The sequence below is a fragment of the Emydura macquarii genome, unplaced genomic scaffold (assembly GCF_026122565.2).
Source record: "Emydura macquarii macquarii isolate MOO-44397 ecotype Brisbane River unplaced genomic scaffold, CSIRO-AGI_Emac_v2 contig_1644, whole genome shotgun sequence".
In the NCBI taxonomy this organism is placed as follows: domain Eukaryota; kingdom Metazoa; phylum Chordata; order Testudines; family Chelidae; genus Emydura; species Emydura macquarii.
Genome location: NW_027131781.1, coordinates 19,927,476 through 19,946,660, shown reverse-complemented (window position 1 = coordinate 19,946,660; position 19,185 = coordinate 19,927,476). Strand labels below are relative to the sequence as shown.

Genomic DNA, 19,185 nt, shown 5'->3' with positions numbered 1-19,185 from the left:
TTTCTGCGAAAAAGCATGTGTGTAGACACTGCCTTTAGGTTATATTCCTGAAAACAGCCTCCCAATTATCCCAGGATGTCATCATTAGTGCTGCTCTGGTAAACAGTTTGAGTTCAGCTGCCCTGCAGCCGTCCGCCTCTGCCCCTCCCCTTTCAAAGCCCCAGGAAGTTTTCAAGCTAACTCACTGTGCAGCTCACTTCCACATCGCAACAAACGGCAGTCCTGCCTGCCTATCCTAAACTACAGGGGAGGGATGTAACTCCTGATGTGTCATGCAGAGCCAGGGAGGGAGGTGAGGAGAGTGTCCCTCTCCCAGCCCCCATGGGTGCACTGGACCTGTCTCTGCTGAGGGGGGGTTGTGGAATGGGGGATGCCAGCTATGAGCTGTCTGTGTAGCAGCTTGTGCCTCGGGATTGGTTGCTCCCAGCTGCTCCTGTCTGAAGTTAGAGACAGGACGAGTGCAAACACACTCACTGTCCCCGAACACATGGGGTGTGTGTGTGTGTCAGTCACACTCATTCACTCACTCTCCTCCCCCGCTTCTGTGGACTTCTTGTGTTTGTGTTCAGCAGTGTCAATTTGGCTGACGGGGCAGTTTAAAAGCAACTGTCACACTAGTAGGATGCCCATGGAATGAAGGGATTCAGAAATCTTCATCATGTGAGGTTGTGCCTGTCCCGTGAGGCGTTGCAAACCCTTCCCAAAGCACCCTGTGTGCAGTTGGACAGTGAGATAGCTACCCACAGTGCACTGCTCACTTTGTCGACAAAAGAGCTGATAGTGTGACTGCACTCCACTGACAGGAGACAGTGAAGACACGCTACAGCAATTTAATTACAGTGGTGGCTGTATGCTGGCAAAACTATTCTCTACAAAACTTGCTAGTGTAGACAAGGCCTAAGAGCATCTACCCACATGACAGAAGGTATACAAGACCCTGGAAACATCTCCATTTTTGTCTTCATTTCCTGCTTCATTTCTCTGGACTGGATTTCTAACACAGAAGCTCTATATAAGGATCGATGACTCCCGAAACTGTTTGAGTAACTTCCAGAGACTTTTGTAAATTCGCAGTTTATTTCACCACTGCTACAAACCTGATCCTAAAAGTATTTTGTAACTTAGCACAACATCTCTATTATGAAACTGGCTTATAGACTTTATTCTCATCTGCATGTCCACTGATCTTTTAATCAATATTTTCTCTTCTTTTTTAAAATAAATATTAGTTTAGTTAATAAGTATTGGCTATAAGTGTGTATTTGGGTAAGATCTGAAATATTCATTGACCTGGTTGGTAATGCATCCAATCATTTGGGATGGGTAGAACTTTTTTACATATGATGGGCAAAGATTTTCAGTAATCTCCATCATACTTGACTGGGCTGTCTGGGTGAAAGCCACAGGGCTGGATGGCTTTAAGGGAACTGTGTTTTTGACTCCTGGAAAACCAGAGAGGTGATTGGAAGCTGATTGTTGCTGGCTTGGTGAATCTAATTTTTAGAAATAGCCACCAGTATTTGGGATTTTGCCTGCCCCATTCTTTGCAGTTTTGCCCTCATTAACCAATCTCAGCATGGCTCCCCTAGAGGCCAGCATCACAGATGTATGCTATCAAGATTTTTCTTGGCTAGAGCACTAAGCCTAGTGTATTTGTAGATGTCACTGCATGTTTTAAGAATAATCAAGAAATTAAGTGAGAAACCGAATACAGATTAAGGTGGGGACATCTGAAAAAGTGGAGTTGAAGTGCTGTTGTGAAAAAATAACTTAGTTTTTCTCACCAGGCCATTGAGCAGGAGTTGAATTTGGTGTTGCATGTTCTTCAATGCTTTCTGTCCTTAATCTGCGTCGATCACTCAAAAGCAATCCTTGATAAACCATTCCTGTAAACTGATTTGTTTCCGTTTGACTGCTAAACACAAATCAATTTTTTCTAATGAGAAAGGATTTTAGAACTGTCTTGTAATAAAAGTATAGTATATATGGCAAGTTATTTTCACTGTAATCTTTAATTTTTCAGAAAATACATTTGAAATTATGTATAGCATGTAGGAGCAGTTTTAGATGACTGAATAAAAAATTTTATATTTTTACAATATAAAAATTTGTTAACTTTTAGTGCTAAAAATCTTCAAAAGTCTACATGAAATGTTTTACATTCTAGTCTCTTTGTCTATCTGTCTTTGGGCATGAGAATAAGCTTAATTTTCAAAGATTTTAGTCATCAGAAAATGTGCTGTGAAAATTGCAAAATACCCTCACATCGGTAGGTGTATTTATTCTCTACTCTTCATAAAGCTGGCCATAAAACTATCTGAAACTTGCTCATCTGTCAGATACAAAAAGAAATTGCTCCTAGGTTCCTATGCATCAATGTGTCTGCTGTGGAAAATTGCCTTTTAAGCGTTCTCCTTCTAGTAGCACCTCTGAGAGACATCTTAGATTGAGTGACTAGAGATTTTTTTATTCTATATTTAGTGCCAGAAAACTTATTAAACAATTTTTGGTATTAAATTTCATTAATCTAAAATTGTTCGGACAAAATGGAAGGCACCCATATAGTTTATCTTGACAATGTTACAAGAATGTAACAATAACTGCAGCTTCATTCACACCACAATTTTTTCATAATGCATTGACTACAGTGTGTACATGTGGGCATGTAAAGTCTTGCAGTGAACTTAGGCATGGCTGTGTACACACGAGTATATATGTGCTTAGTTCACATTTTTAATGCATAAAGAACAAACATTTTAAAAGTTTACTCTTAAGTGCAAACCAAAAACATGTTTTAAACATAACCGTAAGAAGAGCTCAATTTTTACCTGTAGCTGTGGCTGTCACATAAAGCTTGGTAAATAGATGCAGAAAGTGAAGCTGCTAATGAATGAAGTGTATGCACCTAAAATAAAACCATCCAATATTAAAATTTTATATGAAAAGTTGTAGGAAACTGCAATTTTTCCTCAGTCAGAATGAACAAATCAAATGAGACTGACTTGTGAGAAAATCTGACTGTTAAGCACAAATGTTTAGTTAACTAGTTATGTCATATGCAGAAATGAATTGTTAACTATTTATTTTATTCATGCAATATACTAGTTTGAAAATTACATCCCAGTTTGAACTAGATTATAATTTACCAACATGCAGGATTCTATTGCATTAAATACTGCAATCAAGACCCTTCTTCTCAACATGCCTAAAATAGGTATTCTAATTATATAAATAAAATATTAAAATAAATTAGATTACACTGAAATAGAATTACCACCGCCAGTGAGTGCAGAGTGAATAACTACAATTTTCTGTTATGCAATGTCCTGCCCATTCTGTTTGGTTCTAGGCATCTGATCTACATAATCAATAATATACAGTTATTTCTGAATATCTGTAAACTAAATCCCTATACTCTGACTGGCTAGTAATGGCTGTTAGCCGAGAGTACAAAGAGCTGTATAATCACTGTATGGTTATTTTGTAATTCTGCAATAACTGTCCTGCATATATGCACATCTCTTCTCACATCACTATAATCACCCTTCTCTAACAGATCTGACTTAAGAAGATGCACTTTCAAGTCAGAATACATTTTAGGGCCTTCTACAATATATAAATGTGATTTAATCCCGCCACAGACATTGTTGGTGGTCAGCTCTGCAACAATTTATTTTACTGATCAACATAAACACTAGGATTCAATGATGTAGCAATGGCTCAGATTTGGGATTGGCTTTTTGGTCACTCATGCTCTGAGTTAAAAGGCTTTTGCACTCGTGAATGGATGGGAGGGAAACAGTCAAGTGCTGCTGGCAGACTGCTAGAGAGGATAAAATATTAACATTTACTCAGATTATGGGAGAACAGATATATCACCACAAAGTTTAAAAGAATGAATTTGATTTTTTCTTGGTTCTTGGTATTGCTCAACTCAACTTGTGAATAATGTGGCTGTCTTAAACTCATATACCACACTATCACACATCCCCTTTTCACCATATACAAACATACGAATAGCCATAAGATCTCATTTTCACATTCAAAGAGAACTTCTTTTACCTTACCTTTACATCTTCGATATTAGGATGGGGTGGAAATTTCATCTGCACTATGGTGTAAAGAATGTCATGGATGTGGTTATTTAAGTACAGCACAGGATTGGCTATTACAGTTTTTGTTGAAGCAATACTTGCAGAAAGCAGTGGAAGTGTTGTGGGCAATGGAAGGGGAGACTGAAGCTGCTTTACTGTAGTTTCCTGTTTAAAAGAAAATATAGTAGGTAAGATGATCACATAGCTGATAACGGAAACAGAGCACATATTTACTACCATAATGATTAAACAGAGCTCCTTTATCTCTGTCTATACAATACGGATGTAATTTTATGCTCACTGAGGTCAACGGCAAAGCTCTCATGGACTTTAATGGTCCAGGATCAGAGATTCACATATATTCAACTTTTCTGGAATACTTTTTGATTCCTGGCAGGAAGATAAAACCTCTAGCCCTAAGTAACAAGTGTCAGGATTATTTAATACCAATCACTACTGTAATAAAAAAATGTATTATCACTAACATAAGCTTAGATCTTAGGTTACTCAGTTGTCTGAGTTTAATAATAATAAATAAAATTTGCACTTATATAGTATCTTCTATCTGAGGAAATCAAAGTACTTTACAAACAACATACTAAAACCTCACAATACTCAGGTAATGCTAGTATTATTCCTATTTTAAATATGGAAAAAAATGAAACTAAGTTAGATGACTTGTCCACCACACAAGATCTCTGTTGCTGAACAGGAAATAGAATCCATCTTACAGTCTAAGCTTTAGCTGCAAGACACTTTCTCTAGCATGAAATAAATATAGAAAATACCAGATAGTAAGTGGAGACACAATATTGTTTGAGTTTGTCTTTTGGATGACACACTAATCAAGACCTAATCACTTGTACTCTCATGGCATTATCTGCAAGAGTTGATCGTGTCAAATTCCAATTTGAACAATATAGGCGGACAAAATGTAATTATCAAAACTGGAACGTGCCTGGAATACTAAATCTTAACACTTAGATTACAGCTTAAATGCTATGGTGATCGATACCATAGAACACACTAACTTGAAAGTAACAAAATAGGATCTTTAATCATCATAAAAGGCAAGGTTCTAGATTTCAGATTTATGCAAAAGCAGCATAAAAAAATACCAGACTGTGCTTCCTAACTCCACCTGGGGCATTAGAACTTAATAGATTTATCTTCCTTCATCTCTAGCTATATAATATGGATGTAACTTTATGCTCATTGAGGTCAATAACAAAGGGACTTACAGGGAAGAGCACCACGTACTGACTTACCAACCTGACTGCAATACCCTAGAAATGTGTGATCTAAGTACTACCTCTGTTAAGGTTGAGTGGTTTGATAAAAATAACAGTCTGACGTGCTGCAAGACAACTAAAATTCCTAAATTATTGGCAAAGACTTAAAACGAACTAAATTCAAATTAGTCATTTAAGAAGAAATTGTCTTACCTGCTGTGACTCTTGCAGCAAAAACTTTAGCTCCATTCTTACAGATGCTAGACCACCACCTTGTGCCCCATGAAGGCTACAGTAACTTAGGAAAACTCTTAGGAGAGCTTGATTCTTTTGCAGCCACCACTTTCGTCTCTCAGCATGCTCACGTTTCGCCTGCAACCTACGTCTTTCTATCTGGTGCCGTTCATATGAGCCAATATCTGGCTTCTCCACAATTTCTTCATGACCAAGTAGATCAACATCTACTTTAGTATATGTTTTACAATAGTCTTTGTCACCTGCTTCATGATTACATATTTCATGCATAGCAGCAATTTCTTTTTCCAGCCAATTATACAGTTGAAATCTAAGCTTGCCTCCATCTACTTCATAACCCGTAGCCAAAGTCCTAAGTTCGGTCATTAGGATCTTCAAACAGGCTCTGAACTTCAGTTGTTCGGCAATCACATCAACCTCAGTGTCATGTGCATCAGAGTCCTCCGCTTGAGGTGTCTGTAGTACATTAGTGTCTGTACTATTTTCATCTAGTTTTCCATTTTTAGACTCCATTTTCGAACCTTTCATTGTTAAACCAACATCATCTTCCTCTTCCTCTGAGCCATCTTTGTCCTCACCCCAGTCAAGAGTAAGAGGCTCCTCACTGAATTTTACTGCCGGTTGACTCCAGTCAAATTGTGCTGAAGACCCAGTGCTAGTTTCCCAAGCAGATGAAGTTGAAAATGGCTTTGACCAGTCTATATTTCTACTTTCAGCACTATCACTCATGATTTTTGACTCTAGAGTCTCACCAGTTTTTATAGTGGGACTTAAAATGGATTGATCTTTCTTTGTAGAAATGCTGGACTTTTTACTTATTTTTGGAATTTTGGAAAGAACCTCAAGAGCTAAAACAGGGCATCCCACTTTAAAATGAGCATTTGCAGTAGTGAAGAATAATTTTCTCTCTATAAGATTAATTTTATCAACAAAACTTTTCTCAGCGGTTATACCTAAAGTGGCCAGAGTCCCTTCTGGTGAGCTGAAATATCTTCGGATGAGCAAAGGGTGAGTCCGAAGGTAGTTGTAAAAACTAAACACCACAGGATTGCAGGACTTGATGATAACTAGAGGAATTAAACAAATATGACCTCTACTGAAACGTATCTACAAATGAGTATTTTAAGGTTGTTTTGAAATGCTATATTTACCACTTTACAAAACCTTACCAAAATGGTTTAGCATATTTGTAAAAATAAAAATGACATATCCCACATGAAAAGTGATCAAAAGTTGTCAGGTACTGGCCCTGTTCAGGGTATTCAGGTAGCTGAAATAAAGAGGATAGCTGGCTTGGCCAGTCAGCTTGAGATTGCTCCAGTGTAAGGGGATGCCTTGGTGGCACAAAATCAGCATAGCTTGCTGTCTGTCACCTAACAATTGGCCCCGGCCTAGCATCCTTTTCACAGTAATGGCTAGGCTAAGGGACCTGGCTGCTGCATGGCTGAACTCTGGTTCATTTGTAAAATTTGTATTTGTAATATTTATAAAAATAGAATAACTATACTCTAATAAAAACGAGAGTCCTATAGCACCTTAAAAACTAACAAATTTCTGCGGGCATAAGCTTTCGTCGGCTGCAACTCACTTCGTCAGATGCAAGTATACAGACTAACATGGCTACCCCTCTGGAACTTTATACTCTAATAAGTTTATCATAACAGCACACTGTAGGCATTACACACTTCATATAAATAAAACACAGATAATTAAAAGATATTAACTTCTGTTTGTTGAAATCCTTTTGTAAGGGTTTCTAATTGAGAATTATTGTATTAATGAATCACAACTATAGTACCAGCTACTTTAACTATTTTTACTTCCTTTTTCATATTTAGAGATCTGTTTTTATTTCTAAATGCTTATATTATTATATTTAATTATGTATGGATCTATAAATCCTAATGCTAAAATCTATTTCAAAATGACAAGACTAACATTTCCCCTACCTGGATTTTCATCATCTTCCTTAGGTGTTTGTTCCAATAAAGTGTCAAGTGCTCTAGTGTAGTCTTTCATTATCCAATAGGCAAGACTTCGCAGGAAGGGATCAGGATGCAATTTAGTACATCTGAATCCAGCACCATCTTTCTGGCAACCCAAAATCTTTTCATACAGAATGGATGTATAGGTGAGGGAGGTCTCAAATTCTGATTCATATAAGCGAGCAATAACCATAGCCAATTGAATATCTTCCATTTTTTCAAGACACACCTGTGATATAAAGCATGAAAAGCAAACTGCTGAATTAGGGAAGCCTACCTCTCATAAAAAAGTATGAATTAAATAACCATACACATTTAGAATAAAGAGTAATTTTCCCATCATGTAAAAACTTAAAAAGGTACATCAAATTTGGGGGTCAAAAACCTGGATCCAAAAACCTGGATCCAAGTGCTTTTTTCCTTTTATGTTTGGTAAGAAGCGTGCTAATTTTTTTTTCAGATGTGTATAAAATGCTGTTTTATCAATGTATCAATGGACAAATAGTATAATAGACTTTACTTAAAGGCTTAAGCACAAGTTTTCAGCCTTAATTATGTTAACGTTTTCGGGGTTTTTTTTTCACTGAACCATATGCAGAATTATATTATTTGAGATCATGTAATAAAGACTCTGGTAATATATATACACACGTAGGTTGCATAACAATGACGTTTCATTGCTCCATTGTACAACTTTCTCCTGCCATGGTTTTTGTGAAACGATTAACTAACAGCAATATTCATCACAGTGCAATTCTCAATATGGGTTCTGAAATTCCACAGTATTTTATATACCTCTATAGCATCTTTCAGGGAGCCAGCTAGTAAGAAAAAAGCAGCAGACTGTTCAAAGCGTTGTTTTCCCAACAAAGCAAAAGCATTTTTCAAAGCTGCTTTGCGCCACCTATCTTCACTGAAATTGTGGCTTAAAAATGTGGTCATCTTTTCATCATGCTGAGCCCTGTTTTTAAAAAAAAAAAACAACCCCCCACCCACACACATAATTAGTTATAATGTAAATTAATGAAATCTTTTAATCCAAATCTAATCAATCAATCTTTTGATCCAAGATCACTTGAACTGAATCTCTAATCTGAAAGAGTTCTTTACATTAGTTTTATTCCTACTACTTTTAAAATCAAAGGTTAATGGAACTCACCTAAACAGACCCCACACCACTGCTTTTTTCTTCATAGCAAGGTAAAAAATTGCAGCATCCAAGGCATCATTGTTCCTCTGAAATGCAGCCTTTGCAACCTACAGTAGTATATGGAGAGCAAACAAAATTATTGCAAAAAACCCTGCTTTCAGCTAAAAAATGTGCAAACTCTGCTGGGAAGGATAGCATGGATTTTTTGTGTGGTTCTATAAAGCTATATAATTACTTTCTGAATACTTTGCAGAAGACACTATACAGTTTGTGAGCTCATCACACTATAAACATAAGTTTAATTTTTCTTAAGACCTTTAGAAAATATAAACTGCATACATTTAAAAACATAAAACATGAAGTTACAGAAAGGCAAATAAAAATCTTTCATCCCTCAAAGCTGATGAGGTACTTTTCATCTGGCAAATCATACTATACTGTCATGAGGACCCTTTCAGATCTATACTTCTACGATTCTATGATCTTGTGCTCCACCAATTCATTACAATTCACAAACATTTAGTCACTGCCATTTCTGCTTAACATTTAATTTAAAATAGGAGTTTTATAATGATGTGAGTGGGTCTTCATTTAGACCCAAGGGCCAGTCCATATGGATCTAACTGCAGGACCAGAGACTTAAGTTACAAAGCTGGAAGATTCAATGGGTGAAATCCTGGTCCCACTAAAGTCAATGCGAGTTTTGCAATTTGACATGAAAAATTCACTAATTAACAGATTTAAGAAAAAGATTAAGAAAAAAGTATTTCCTAAAAACAGAAGATCAAAAACTACTTAAATATATTGTTAACCTTAAAGTACTTTTTTGATGCATCTTTCAGTTATGGACATGTGATGTAACATATGCCTGAAGACATTTTAACTGACAATACAGACCTTAACACTAATCTTAATCATGGATTTCTGTTATGAATGGCATATCTAATACATATCTTGCTGTAACTTATTTCTTAAATTATACAAAACATAGCAAAGTTTTAACGTAAGCGATTCAAAGTACCTTCTCAATGCACCTTCGGAGTGTGTTAATATTTCTGACCCACCAACCTATACCCATTGCTCTTAGTTCGGACCACTGTGGGTCTCCTCTTTGGATAGCAGGAATCATGTTGATCAACTCCTCTTCAGCCTCAGAATGAAAAGCCCAGGCAAAATGGCAGGTGGATACACCTAAATAGTGACATGAGACAATTACCTTTAGAAGATAAAAGGTTGTTAATAAACAAATGAAAAATAGGAGGAAGACTGCATATAGGCCATATCACATGAGTTTTATCATTTTGATTCTAATTTTCACTTAGAATGAAGTGTTTACAATGTTGCACCCTGGGGCAATTTTTTTCTTCTTCTTTTTTAAATATGTATATATGTAGTTTTCAAATCACGAATGCAAATTAGCAAAATAGAGGTCAGAGGAGTGGGATGCTCTTAGATGGGTCATTCCCAACAGGAGGAAGTGGTGCTGCTGACCAAGGATCAGATTACTAATGGTGGTGCACCTTCCTGGTAGAGAGGATCCTGCTTTGAACACAAATTGCTGTGTGTGTCTGAAACTATTATGTCAGTACATGTGTAATTGTTTCAGTAAATCCCCCAAAGTCTCTCTTTCTTTAAAGCATTTAATTCATAATCCAATACTAATTTTCCAGGCTTTGCCTGAACTTTATGGGTGAAGCAGGGGTTTGAAAGGTGCTACTCTGATGCAGGATTGCAAAGGAATGTCCAGGGAGCAAACAGGCAGGGAACTAAGCTCCGCTGGGAATTTGCCTGAGATCAGGCATTTTTTTCTGCCACTCTTCCTCCACCCCAAAAGCCCTAATTTGGGAGGCAACTGAAAGGGACAGAGTCCTAAGGCTGTTGCGGGTGAACTACAGAGTTCAAAAGCAGCGATGGGGGTAGGTGGATACAAGGCAGAAGATACACGATGGCTGTTTCAAGAGTCAAAAGGAATGGCATCTCTAAACCAAGAGGCCTAAACTCCTTCCTTCTGCTTATGCTCTCTCAGTAGCAACTCTCTTCAGTCACTGGCTCCACTTGCCTCATTTTTCTTCACATCTCTGTCAAGTTTGAGGACAGAAGTGAGCATATGCATACCAGTGTTGGGACTGAGAAGCCAGGAAGGGAAATGTGCTGTGCAGCAACAAAGCCCAAGGACATGGGGAAAAAGAACAGCTCTTGAAATGACTGATGGCAAACTGTATCAAACAGCATCCCTTCCTGCTCTTGCAGATTTTGGTGCTCAACGCAGCAGCCTTAGTGCTCTCAACATTCCTTTCCCACAAATTGTTCCTACACATGTTGGAATAGTAGGGTGAGAGGCAGAGACAAAGGGAAAATACCCTGCAATCACAAGTCCCTTTTAGAGGCCGAAAATCTGTCTGTTTGCTCCTCAAGTGCTGCCTGCTCTCCTACAGATTTCACAGCAGTATTACTCAGCCCCTGCTTCAGCCAGGAAGCAGATGGCTGGGATGAAAATTACAAATTCTATTTTAGGAAAAATAGAGAGAATTATTTTTATTTCACCTGCAAAGGAGATTTTTAAAAAAATCTGTAAACTGTGGCTGGGAGAAAATACCCACACTTCAAACTGACAAGCCAGAATCTCTTTACCACATTTCCCAACTCATGACTGCTTAATAGCTCTCCTTCCATTACCCTGGTCATAGACTGTATCACCAAGATATAACTGAAGTCAATGGAACTATTCACAGTGGTTGAAGGTAAGCATACGCATAAGTCTTAGCAGGATCACAGCTTAAGTGAACATGCATAACAAAAATTCCTAAATGGGATAACAGAATATTGATGATAATGCTAAAATGTTTGTCAGCTCATGTGAACATAAAACATTCCAATGCTTACCTTGATGAAGTAGCTGAACTCGATATAAAGGTGGAAGTGATGTCAGAAGGCATGTATGCAAGCGCATAGCTAATAAATACCGTAAGCCACATTCATCTAATGTGTCTCTGCCTGCAAAATACAATAATTAATTTGAGTACTTGTGAACACTCACAATTTACACCCCATTGATGTTTTCATAAGGGCGGACAAGCACTGACGAGGGATGGAGACTGAATTCATCCCTCTACTTACTATCAGATTAGGACTGAGGCACACTGAGGAAGAGCATGTGGGGAAAGCCTACCCTACCGTTGCTTCTGCTTAATCTTATCTGAATACATGGCTTTAGACATAAGATCTGTCAATCCTTTTTATGAGTACTAAGTTCATTTAAACACTATAGTCATTATGCACAATTCTGTTTTGATCAGTTGAATAAACATTAATTAGAATTCACACTCATTACTAACCTGAATAGGTCTTATCTCTGTTCTCATCAAGTTCAGTGCTTGTTGTAGCCACAGTGTCTGCCAAAGCAACCAGGAACATCTGCTCCAAACGAGTGAGGCCTGGCAAACTTGAGTGCATCAGATGACTTGAAAGGACACCAGCGTGTTCTCGACCAAAGTAAGATGGCCCATATTGAGAGAGATTAATTACTTTGGATTTACTCTCTCTCTTTTCCACCTCAAAATCAATAAAGTCATCAGTTGTAACAGACTGAACCTGGAACAAGTTTGAGTATTGATCCTCTGTTTTTCTTTTAGTGTGATCTTCAGACCCCTGTGGTACTTTAGAAGTTTCTTCAGAAATTTTGTATGTGGTATCTTGATCTGCAGCAAGCAATGCATACAATGGCAATGGTGGAATAGAATCTATCTCAGTGTAGTCTCGAGTACCATCTTTTCCAGCAGTGATTGTGTCTTTTGCAGTACTACCACTTACGCTAATGGTACGAGAAAGATGACGTTTAGGTCCACCACCTTCCCCAGCTTCTGCATCTCTAACTATTGCAACTTCTCCTGCAATACATTTAACTAAATGGGACAGAATGGCTTTAGCTCGGCGAACTTTACCTAAGTCCATCAATTCTAATAGCTGGGTTGGGTGATACTGTGGAAGAGTAGGGGAAAGGACATGAGCAGCTTCAAAAAGCCCTCCATCTTGAATTACAGTTGGCGTGCCAAAGACATCATCTACAATACCTGCTCCATCAATTACATTGGTCTTCTTTGCTAGCAAGCTTGTTTTAAGTGGATCTTGAGTTGCTGAGTCCTCAGCAGTAAAAATATCACTTTCACCATCACCAAATTTGACAGCATGTTTCCACTGTGCATACACATGCATTTCACAGTCCATTCCCACCACCAGTATACCATCTCGTACCCAAGAGAGAGAAACTGGCAATGAAGGAGTGCCATCTACAGAGGACACCAAGTCAATAGATCTCAGCAGTACCCATTTGGACTTTATACCTTGTTTTATGCTACCACCTAGGGGTAAAGTAATAACAGCTACTCCATCCTTGCTGCTTGTTTGCTCTGTCACAATTCCTGAAAGTCGTCCATACATAAATATATTGGCACCCACCCCAACTGTAAGTATATGTGAGCCATCTTCTTTTGATACCCAGTCCAAATGTACCAAATGTTTGATATTGGGCATAAGGTATTTGTCCTTGTTTAAAAATACATCTGATTTACTGTATACAAATAAATTACTATCTACACTGACCCTTGAATCAAGTACACTCCCAACCTTAACTAAGTCATCCAGATGAATTGTCTGTTCCAAAACCCATTCTGATCCTCCTGTAGACTCACATTCAAAAATACAAACATGCATAGAAAATTCTTTGGAAACAAAACCGTTATGCTGTATAGGTTGTTTGTAAGCCACAGCAAGACGTCCTGTGTAAGAACAGCTAACAGCAACTGGCCTTCCTATTATGCGTACTGTACTGCAGTTGTCTTCCCCCTCATCATTCATTAAAGGCCATTTTCTCCAATGATACGTCTCCCTCACTTCATTTTCTCTATTTAGATCCATGTTTACAGTGCATCTCCAGAACCGCACTTTGTTGTCTGAACAGGATGTTACTACCAAATAAGGCGCAAGGCAGACTGGGTATATTGATGATGAGCTCAGATGACCTAAAGTAAGATCAAACATAACTCACAATTAGCAATATGAAATATAACGTATTCATGAATATATCCATTATTTTTGCTGTGGTTTTGATTAGGATTAGGACAACTCAATAATTTGACTTGGTTAAATATGGGATGAAATGACACAAAGCAATTATGGGATCGGGCATTATGCTAGACACTAGATAATGCTTTCCTTTTTTCTTTCAGAAATACACACAGCATGTACTATTCCAATCTTCTCAGGGTGCCTGGGAACATTTGAAACTTTCAGGGGGGGAAAATGTGCTTGGGTAAAACTGGAAATGTGACCCATTCATACAAACTAGCATACTCTTTTGAAAAAGTCAACCACCACTCTCTCTAATCTACTGGGGTTAGGGGACCTACAGTGCAGCTTCACTGGAGTGCCAGCCAGAGATTCTCCAAATTCAAAGCATTATATACCACAGAAGGACATGTCAGTTAACCAGAAGTCTGGCAAAATGAGGTTGTAGAACACAGTACTAGAAGTCAATTTGTTGTCAAAAACTTGGTAGATTGCATAGAACAATATTATTTTACCTGCTGAAGGGGTGGCTCTTATTACTTCTACACCAGTTGGAAGATCTAGTGGATGGCTATATACAAGTCTAGAGCTCAGAATGAGTTTACTGGCAGTCTGAAGATTAGCAATTGATGAGGAGCGGGGCATAGGACTTGAGCCAGGTGAAGTATCTGGAGAAGACTCCACCATCTTTTGTTCAGGTACACAAAGTTGATTTGTTGATGAAGTAACTTCAGCTGTTTTTGCTTGAAAGAAGCATGATAAACAGTATTATAAATAATTGTGTGTACAGTCAAAGTTTAGCTATCCTACAGACACAGATTTATTTTCTTGGGAGTGCATTAGTCACATGGAACAGGCGCATAGTATACTTCTGGATTGCTCTTGTTCTACTTGGAAATAGTTTAGATTATAACTCGTTTTCACATGCTCATAACTTTCTTAAATGTTCACATTTTAAGGTAAAACATACTTGAAGATGTCACTTGTCCCTATAACAAAAATGTTATTTTATGACTGATGCAGAGGGGATTTGATTTTCCTTAAAACTTCAGTAAGCAGTTGCCATTCAACTGCATCAAACATTTCCACTGATTTTACAAGTTAATCTAAAATTTCCTGTGCTTTATTTGTAGTAGAATTCAGCCAACTGACCAACACTGTGATATAACTGAAATTGAGCTGTGCCATATAGTGGTGTTCTATGCTTTGTACATAAAAAAATATATTATTTAAATTATTGTGTAACAGAAATAGCCATGTGATAACATCCACTAATGTTACTTCAATGTCCTCTAGTATTTTAAGTGAAAATCTAAAAATGTAATATAACTGAACTGATTGCTTGGATGCTTCTAATTTTGTTTAAAGTGGCCTTTCTGACTAGTGAGGAAATCTATTTTAAAGAAACTAACTAGTCTAAAATTTACTTTTGTAACATTTAAGGTAAATACATGTCCATCTCTGAGAAAATACAATCACTCACCTAAACATGCTTGTACCGATTTAAGATGAAGATGCCACATGTGAAGAACTGAGCAGCCACTGCTTTCTTTTTCAATTACTACTAGATAAAACTTTTCTGAGAAAGGTGGTGGACGATACCCTGTTATTTAAACCAAACACATAATTATGAAGTTAATGGTTCAAAAAAAATGGTTTCAATAATAAATGTGATTTTTGTAAAAAACCTCTGATACCTAAAGAAATATGTGGTTTATGGAGAGGGAGGGAGTCTGTTTTTTAATTTTTCACAATGTTGCTTTGGTTGAGTATTAATTTATAAGAATACACAACTAAATATATATACACATCACAAAAAAAGTGGTTTTTAGCATAGTTAAATAGTCTATCCTAGTTTGACGTGTATATCAGGATGACAGTATCAAAGATGACTGAAAAACATTAAGGCTGAGGTCACTCAAGTTGGGAGAGGAGTAGGAAATGATGGGCAAGAGGTCATCAGTTCTTCCCAAAGGGTCTTCTGACTCTCTGCCCAATCTCTGTTCTACCCGAACACAGATTAAAGAAGCCTGGGGTCTACTCTAACTTGCAGGAGCTGGCTATGTTCCCCAAAGGTCCATATACCATTGGGGAAAGGAGAAGCACAATGCATTCCATCCATTTCCATCCATTCACTCTCAGTTTCCTGAGGAAGGCTGCCACCACTGCCATGCACTTCATGAACACTGTTGGAGCTGCCGACAGGGCGAAAGGCAGCACTGTGAACTTAAGATTGTGGCCTCCTATGAATCATAGCCATATTCCAAAACCTATGTGAAAGTATGTGTCCTTCAAGTTGAGGGTGGCATATCAGTCTCCTGGATCCAAAGAAGGGATAATCGATGACAGAGAGATCATGTGGAACTTCAGTTTCTTCATGAACTAGTTGAGGTTTTGCAGATCTAGGATAGGTCTGAGATACCCGTTGAACTATGGGATCAGGAAGTAGCGTGAGTAAAAACCCATACCTCTTAGATCTACCAGAAGTTCTTCTACGGCTCCCACCCTTAGAAGCAATTGCACCTCCTGGGCCAGAAGTCTCTGGTGAGAAGGGTCCCTGAGGAGGAACAGGGAGGGAGAGAAGGAAACTGAAGGATATATCTCACTTTTACCATGTGGAACACCCACTGACTGAAGATGCTGGCCCAGGCCTGATAAAAATGGGACAAATGGTCCCCAAACGTACAGACAGGATCCAGGTTGTGGACTGGTGCACTGCCCTTGGGCGTGCCTTCGAAAGTTTTGCTTAGGGCCCAATGGGTGTCTTGCAGGAGCAGACATAGAAGCTGATGAGGAGTTCTGGGTAGGTCTCCTCCTAAACCCCTTGTTTTGCCACTACCCATAGTCCTGTCTTTGCTGGTGTTGTCGCCGATAGAAACGGCCCATAAGTTCAAGATGGGGCCAGAGGATGGAGGCCTAACAACTTCAAGGTTGCGTAGGAGTCTTTCAGACTATGAAGCCGCACATCCATTTGTTTGGAGAAGAGGGACTGTCGCTTGAATGACAGGTCCTGCACTGTCTCGTCTGCTGGCTCAGGCACCATCGCATGCCCCATCAGGGCTGTGAAACTTCACCAGTCTCTGCCCAGGATCACAGGCCACACAAGGCTCCTCAACACTCCGACTCTCACTTGGCCACACTGGCCCAGTACCTCTAACTCCACCACTGCCATTGGGTATACTCTGGTCTCTCCGTGCACATAAGATATGTGGACCGGAAGGTGCTGGTCTATCTTACCAGATCTTACCTTTCTTACCTTATCTTACCTTTCTCCTAATAAGAATTTGTCCGCAAACCTGAGTTCATCAGGCCCTTCTCTACCTTTCCCTTGCTTGACAGGCACCACATATGGTGGCATCTGATCCTGGTTTAAGGACCCACCTAAACCACAAACTTCATTATAACAACAACCCAGCTAGTCACACGCCAGTGGGGACCATATCTTTTCACATGTCCTGGATGGCCACACCTGAAACACATGACTGGGTTTCTCTGGCTACTGCCCAGGGTATTCCTGTGGACCTGCAGAAATGCCAGGAGAGGGGGTTGATTGTGAGCTTAGGTCTGCCCAGGACTCTTCCTTTTGGTGTGTTTTCTCCAGCCTCTGAAGATTGGGGTTTGACTTCTTCACACCCTGATCTGGTCTACCATTCAGATTGCTCGGTGTCATTCACCTCCAAAAAGGCCTCTCTTTTTTCCACTGCAGTACTGGTGGAAACTGGATGAAATTGAACCTGCAGGTGTTGATCTAAGATGGTCTGCTCTGCAATTCCTTCTCCAGAACTCATCTCTGGACACAGCATGATGCCACGGCTCAGAACTCCTGAACCACCCCTCCCAGGCCATGCTCCTCGGGGGAATCATCATTCCATTCTACAGTGGTGTCAACAAGCTTCAGGTGTCAGCCCCAGCAGATCTAAAATAGCTTCTCTGACTATCAGATATGATTTTGTCTGATCATTAGATAGGGCCCTGTGTGCCGCTTGGGCCTCTCCTAACAGAAATAGGGTAACACAGAATGATTGTCCATCTTGCTGCACTAGCCATCTGCTCAAAAGTACATAAAAAAGCCTCTGGGTCATCATCTGTCCTCCACTTTCCACAGCCCAGGACTGACTTGCTGCGTCTTTCTTCCCCAAGAGATGCTTGATTCCCTGAGGTCCATTTCTCCACACACTGCAGCAAAAGCTCTTGCTGCAGCTGAAGGGTTTCCTGCTGATTTTGTTGTCCTTACAGCAGAAGCAGGAAGAGAGACTGGGTCTGATCCTGCTGTGCTCATCAACATGAAGCTACTTCCTCCACGTCACAGCTTTTCTGTTATTCCTCCCTTTACGGAGGAAGTATCTGTAGATCCTGGATGAGCCCCTACATAGGGCAAACCCCTGGTAGCTGTATGTGGTGCTGTGACAGCTGTGCCTCAGTTTCCTTCTGCCTTTTTTGGCCTACTTCTGCCATTAGTATGACCTGGCCCTCCAGCCAAGCCAGATAACAGAGTCCTGCCAGGTGCAGCCCAGTAAAGTGGCTTTTCAAGTCACTTTACCCCTTTCAGGGCCTGTGTGGTGTACACATCCCACCATAGAGCTCCATTACGAATGTGTCAAACACTGTTCCCCATATTCAGGTTTTGGTAGGTTGAAAGTTATTTTCCACTAGAATTCTCTTTATCAATCCAAAGGACAAAAGTTTCCAATGAAATGCCGAACACTCGGCCTTCCTGTGCTTTATCAAACTCTTTGAAAGATGGACATAAAAGTAGTACCTATGCCATCTCCATCAACAACAGAGGCTATGATTTTAAAAATTTCATACAGTCTATTCTTCTCAGAGTCTTATAACTTTTTGTACCTTACAGAGATTATAAAGTATTGATTTTTACTGAGACTTTTGTTGGATATTGAACACCCAAAGGGGATTTTCAGAATATTTCAATACTGTACTTGTTTTACTTTTCCTGTAGCTGTGAGCAAAGAGATGGCATGATCTGCATGCAGCCCAAAATACAGCCAGTAAGTTCTAATTTTCAGGCTTTTTGACTTCACAGTATCCCTTTAAACATGCATTGCTGGGCCTTAAATTCTATTCCCTCCCACATCCTTTTTTAAACCCTCAAATTTACTAGCAAACTCTTCAGTCATGTTCTGTTGAAATGGTTGGCAAGTCAGAAACACATCATATGGGCCAGAACTAATTATTGCCAATTCTTAGCTTTTTCCATTCCACTTTACAAATTAAAAACAAAATATACTCATAAAATTATTTTATATATGTGCAAGTTCATGTGTGACATCAGAACCTGTTCTAAAATGATAAAAAATTGAACAAATGTACTAGTATACAAATCATTATGCAAACTGAAAATAGTTCTATTTTGTGCAAATTAGAACACATTTAATGTTAACATAGCA

The 19,185-nt window shown here is 38.9% G+C and overlaps 1 protein-coding gene across 2 annotated transcripts in view; it reads right to left on the bottom strand.

Moving 5' to 3' along the window:
- Positions 1-19,185, bottom strand: part of DMXL2 (Dmx like 2) — a 94,446-nt gene that overhangs the window by 33,959 nt on the left and 41,302 nt on the right. Inside the window, exons 16-27 of one of the 2 annotated variants that reach the window (XM_067555822.1) lie at positions 15,264-15,383; positions 14,296-14,523; positions 12,052-13,734; positions 11,600-11,710; positions 9,738-9,907; positions 8,726-8,823; positions 8,362-8,527; positions 7,531-7,795; positions 5,540-6,648; positions 4,068-4,259; positions 2,829-2,905; positions 1,785-1,915 (exon numbers count right to left, since the gene is read on the bottom strand). In XM_067555822.1, coding sequence (XP_067411923.1) covers positions 1,785-1,915; positions 2,829-2,905; positions 4,068-4,259; positions 5,540-6,648; positions 7,531-7,795; positions 8,362-8,527; positions 8,726-8,823; positions 9,738-9,907; positions 11,600-11,710; positions 12,052-13,734; positions 14,296-14,523; positions 15,264-15,383 — 4,350 coding nt within the window. The remainder of the gene's footprint in view (positions 1-1,784; positions 1,916-2,828; positions 2,906-4,067; positions 4,260-5,539; positions 6,649-7,530; positions 7,796-8,361; positions 8,528-8,725; positions 8,824-9,737; positions 9,908-11,599; positions 11,711-12,051; positions 13,735-14,295; positions 14,524-15,263; positions 15,384-19,185) is intronic. The other variant, XM_067555823.1, reaches the window with a different exon arrangement.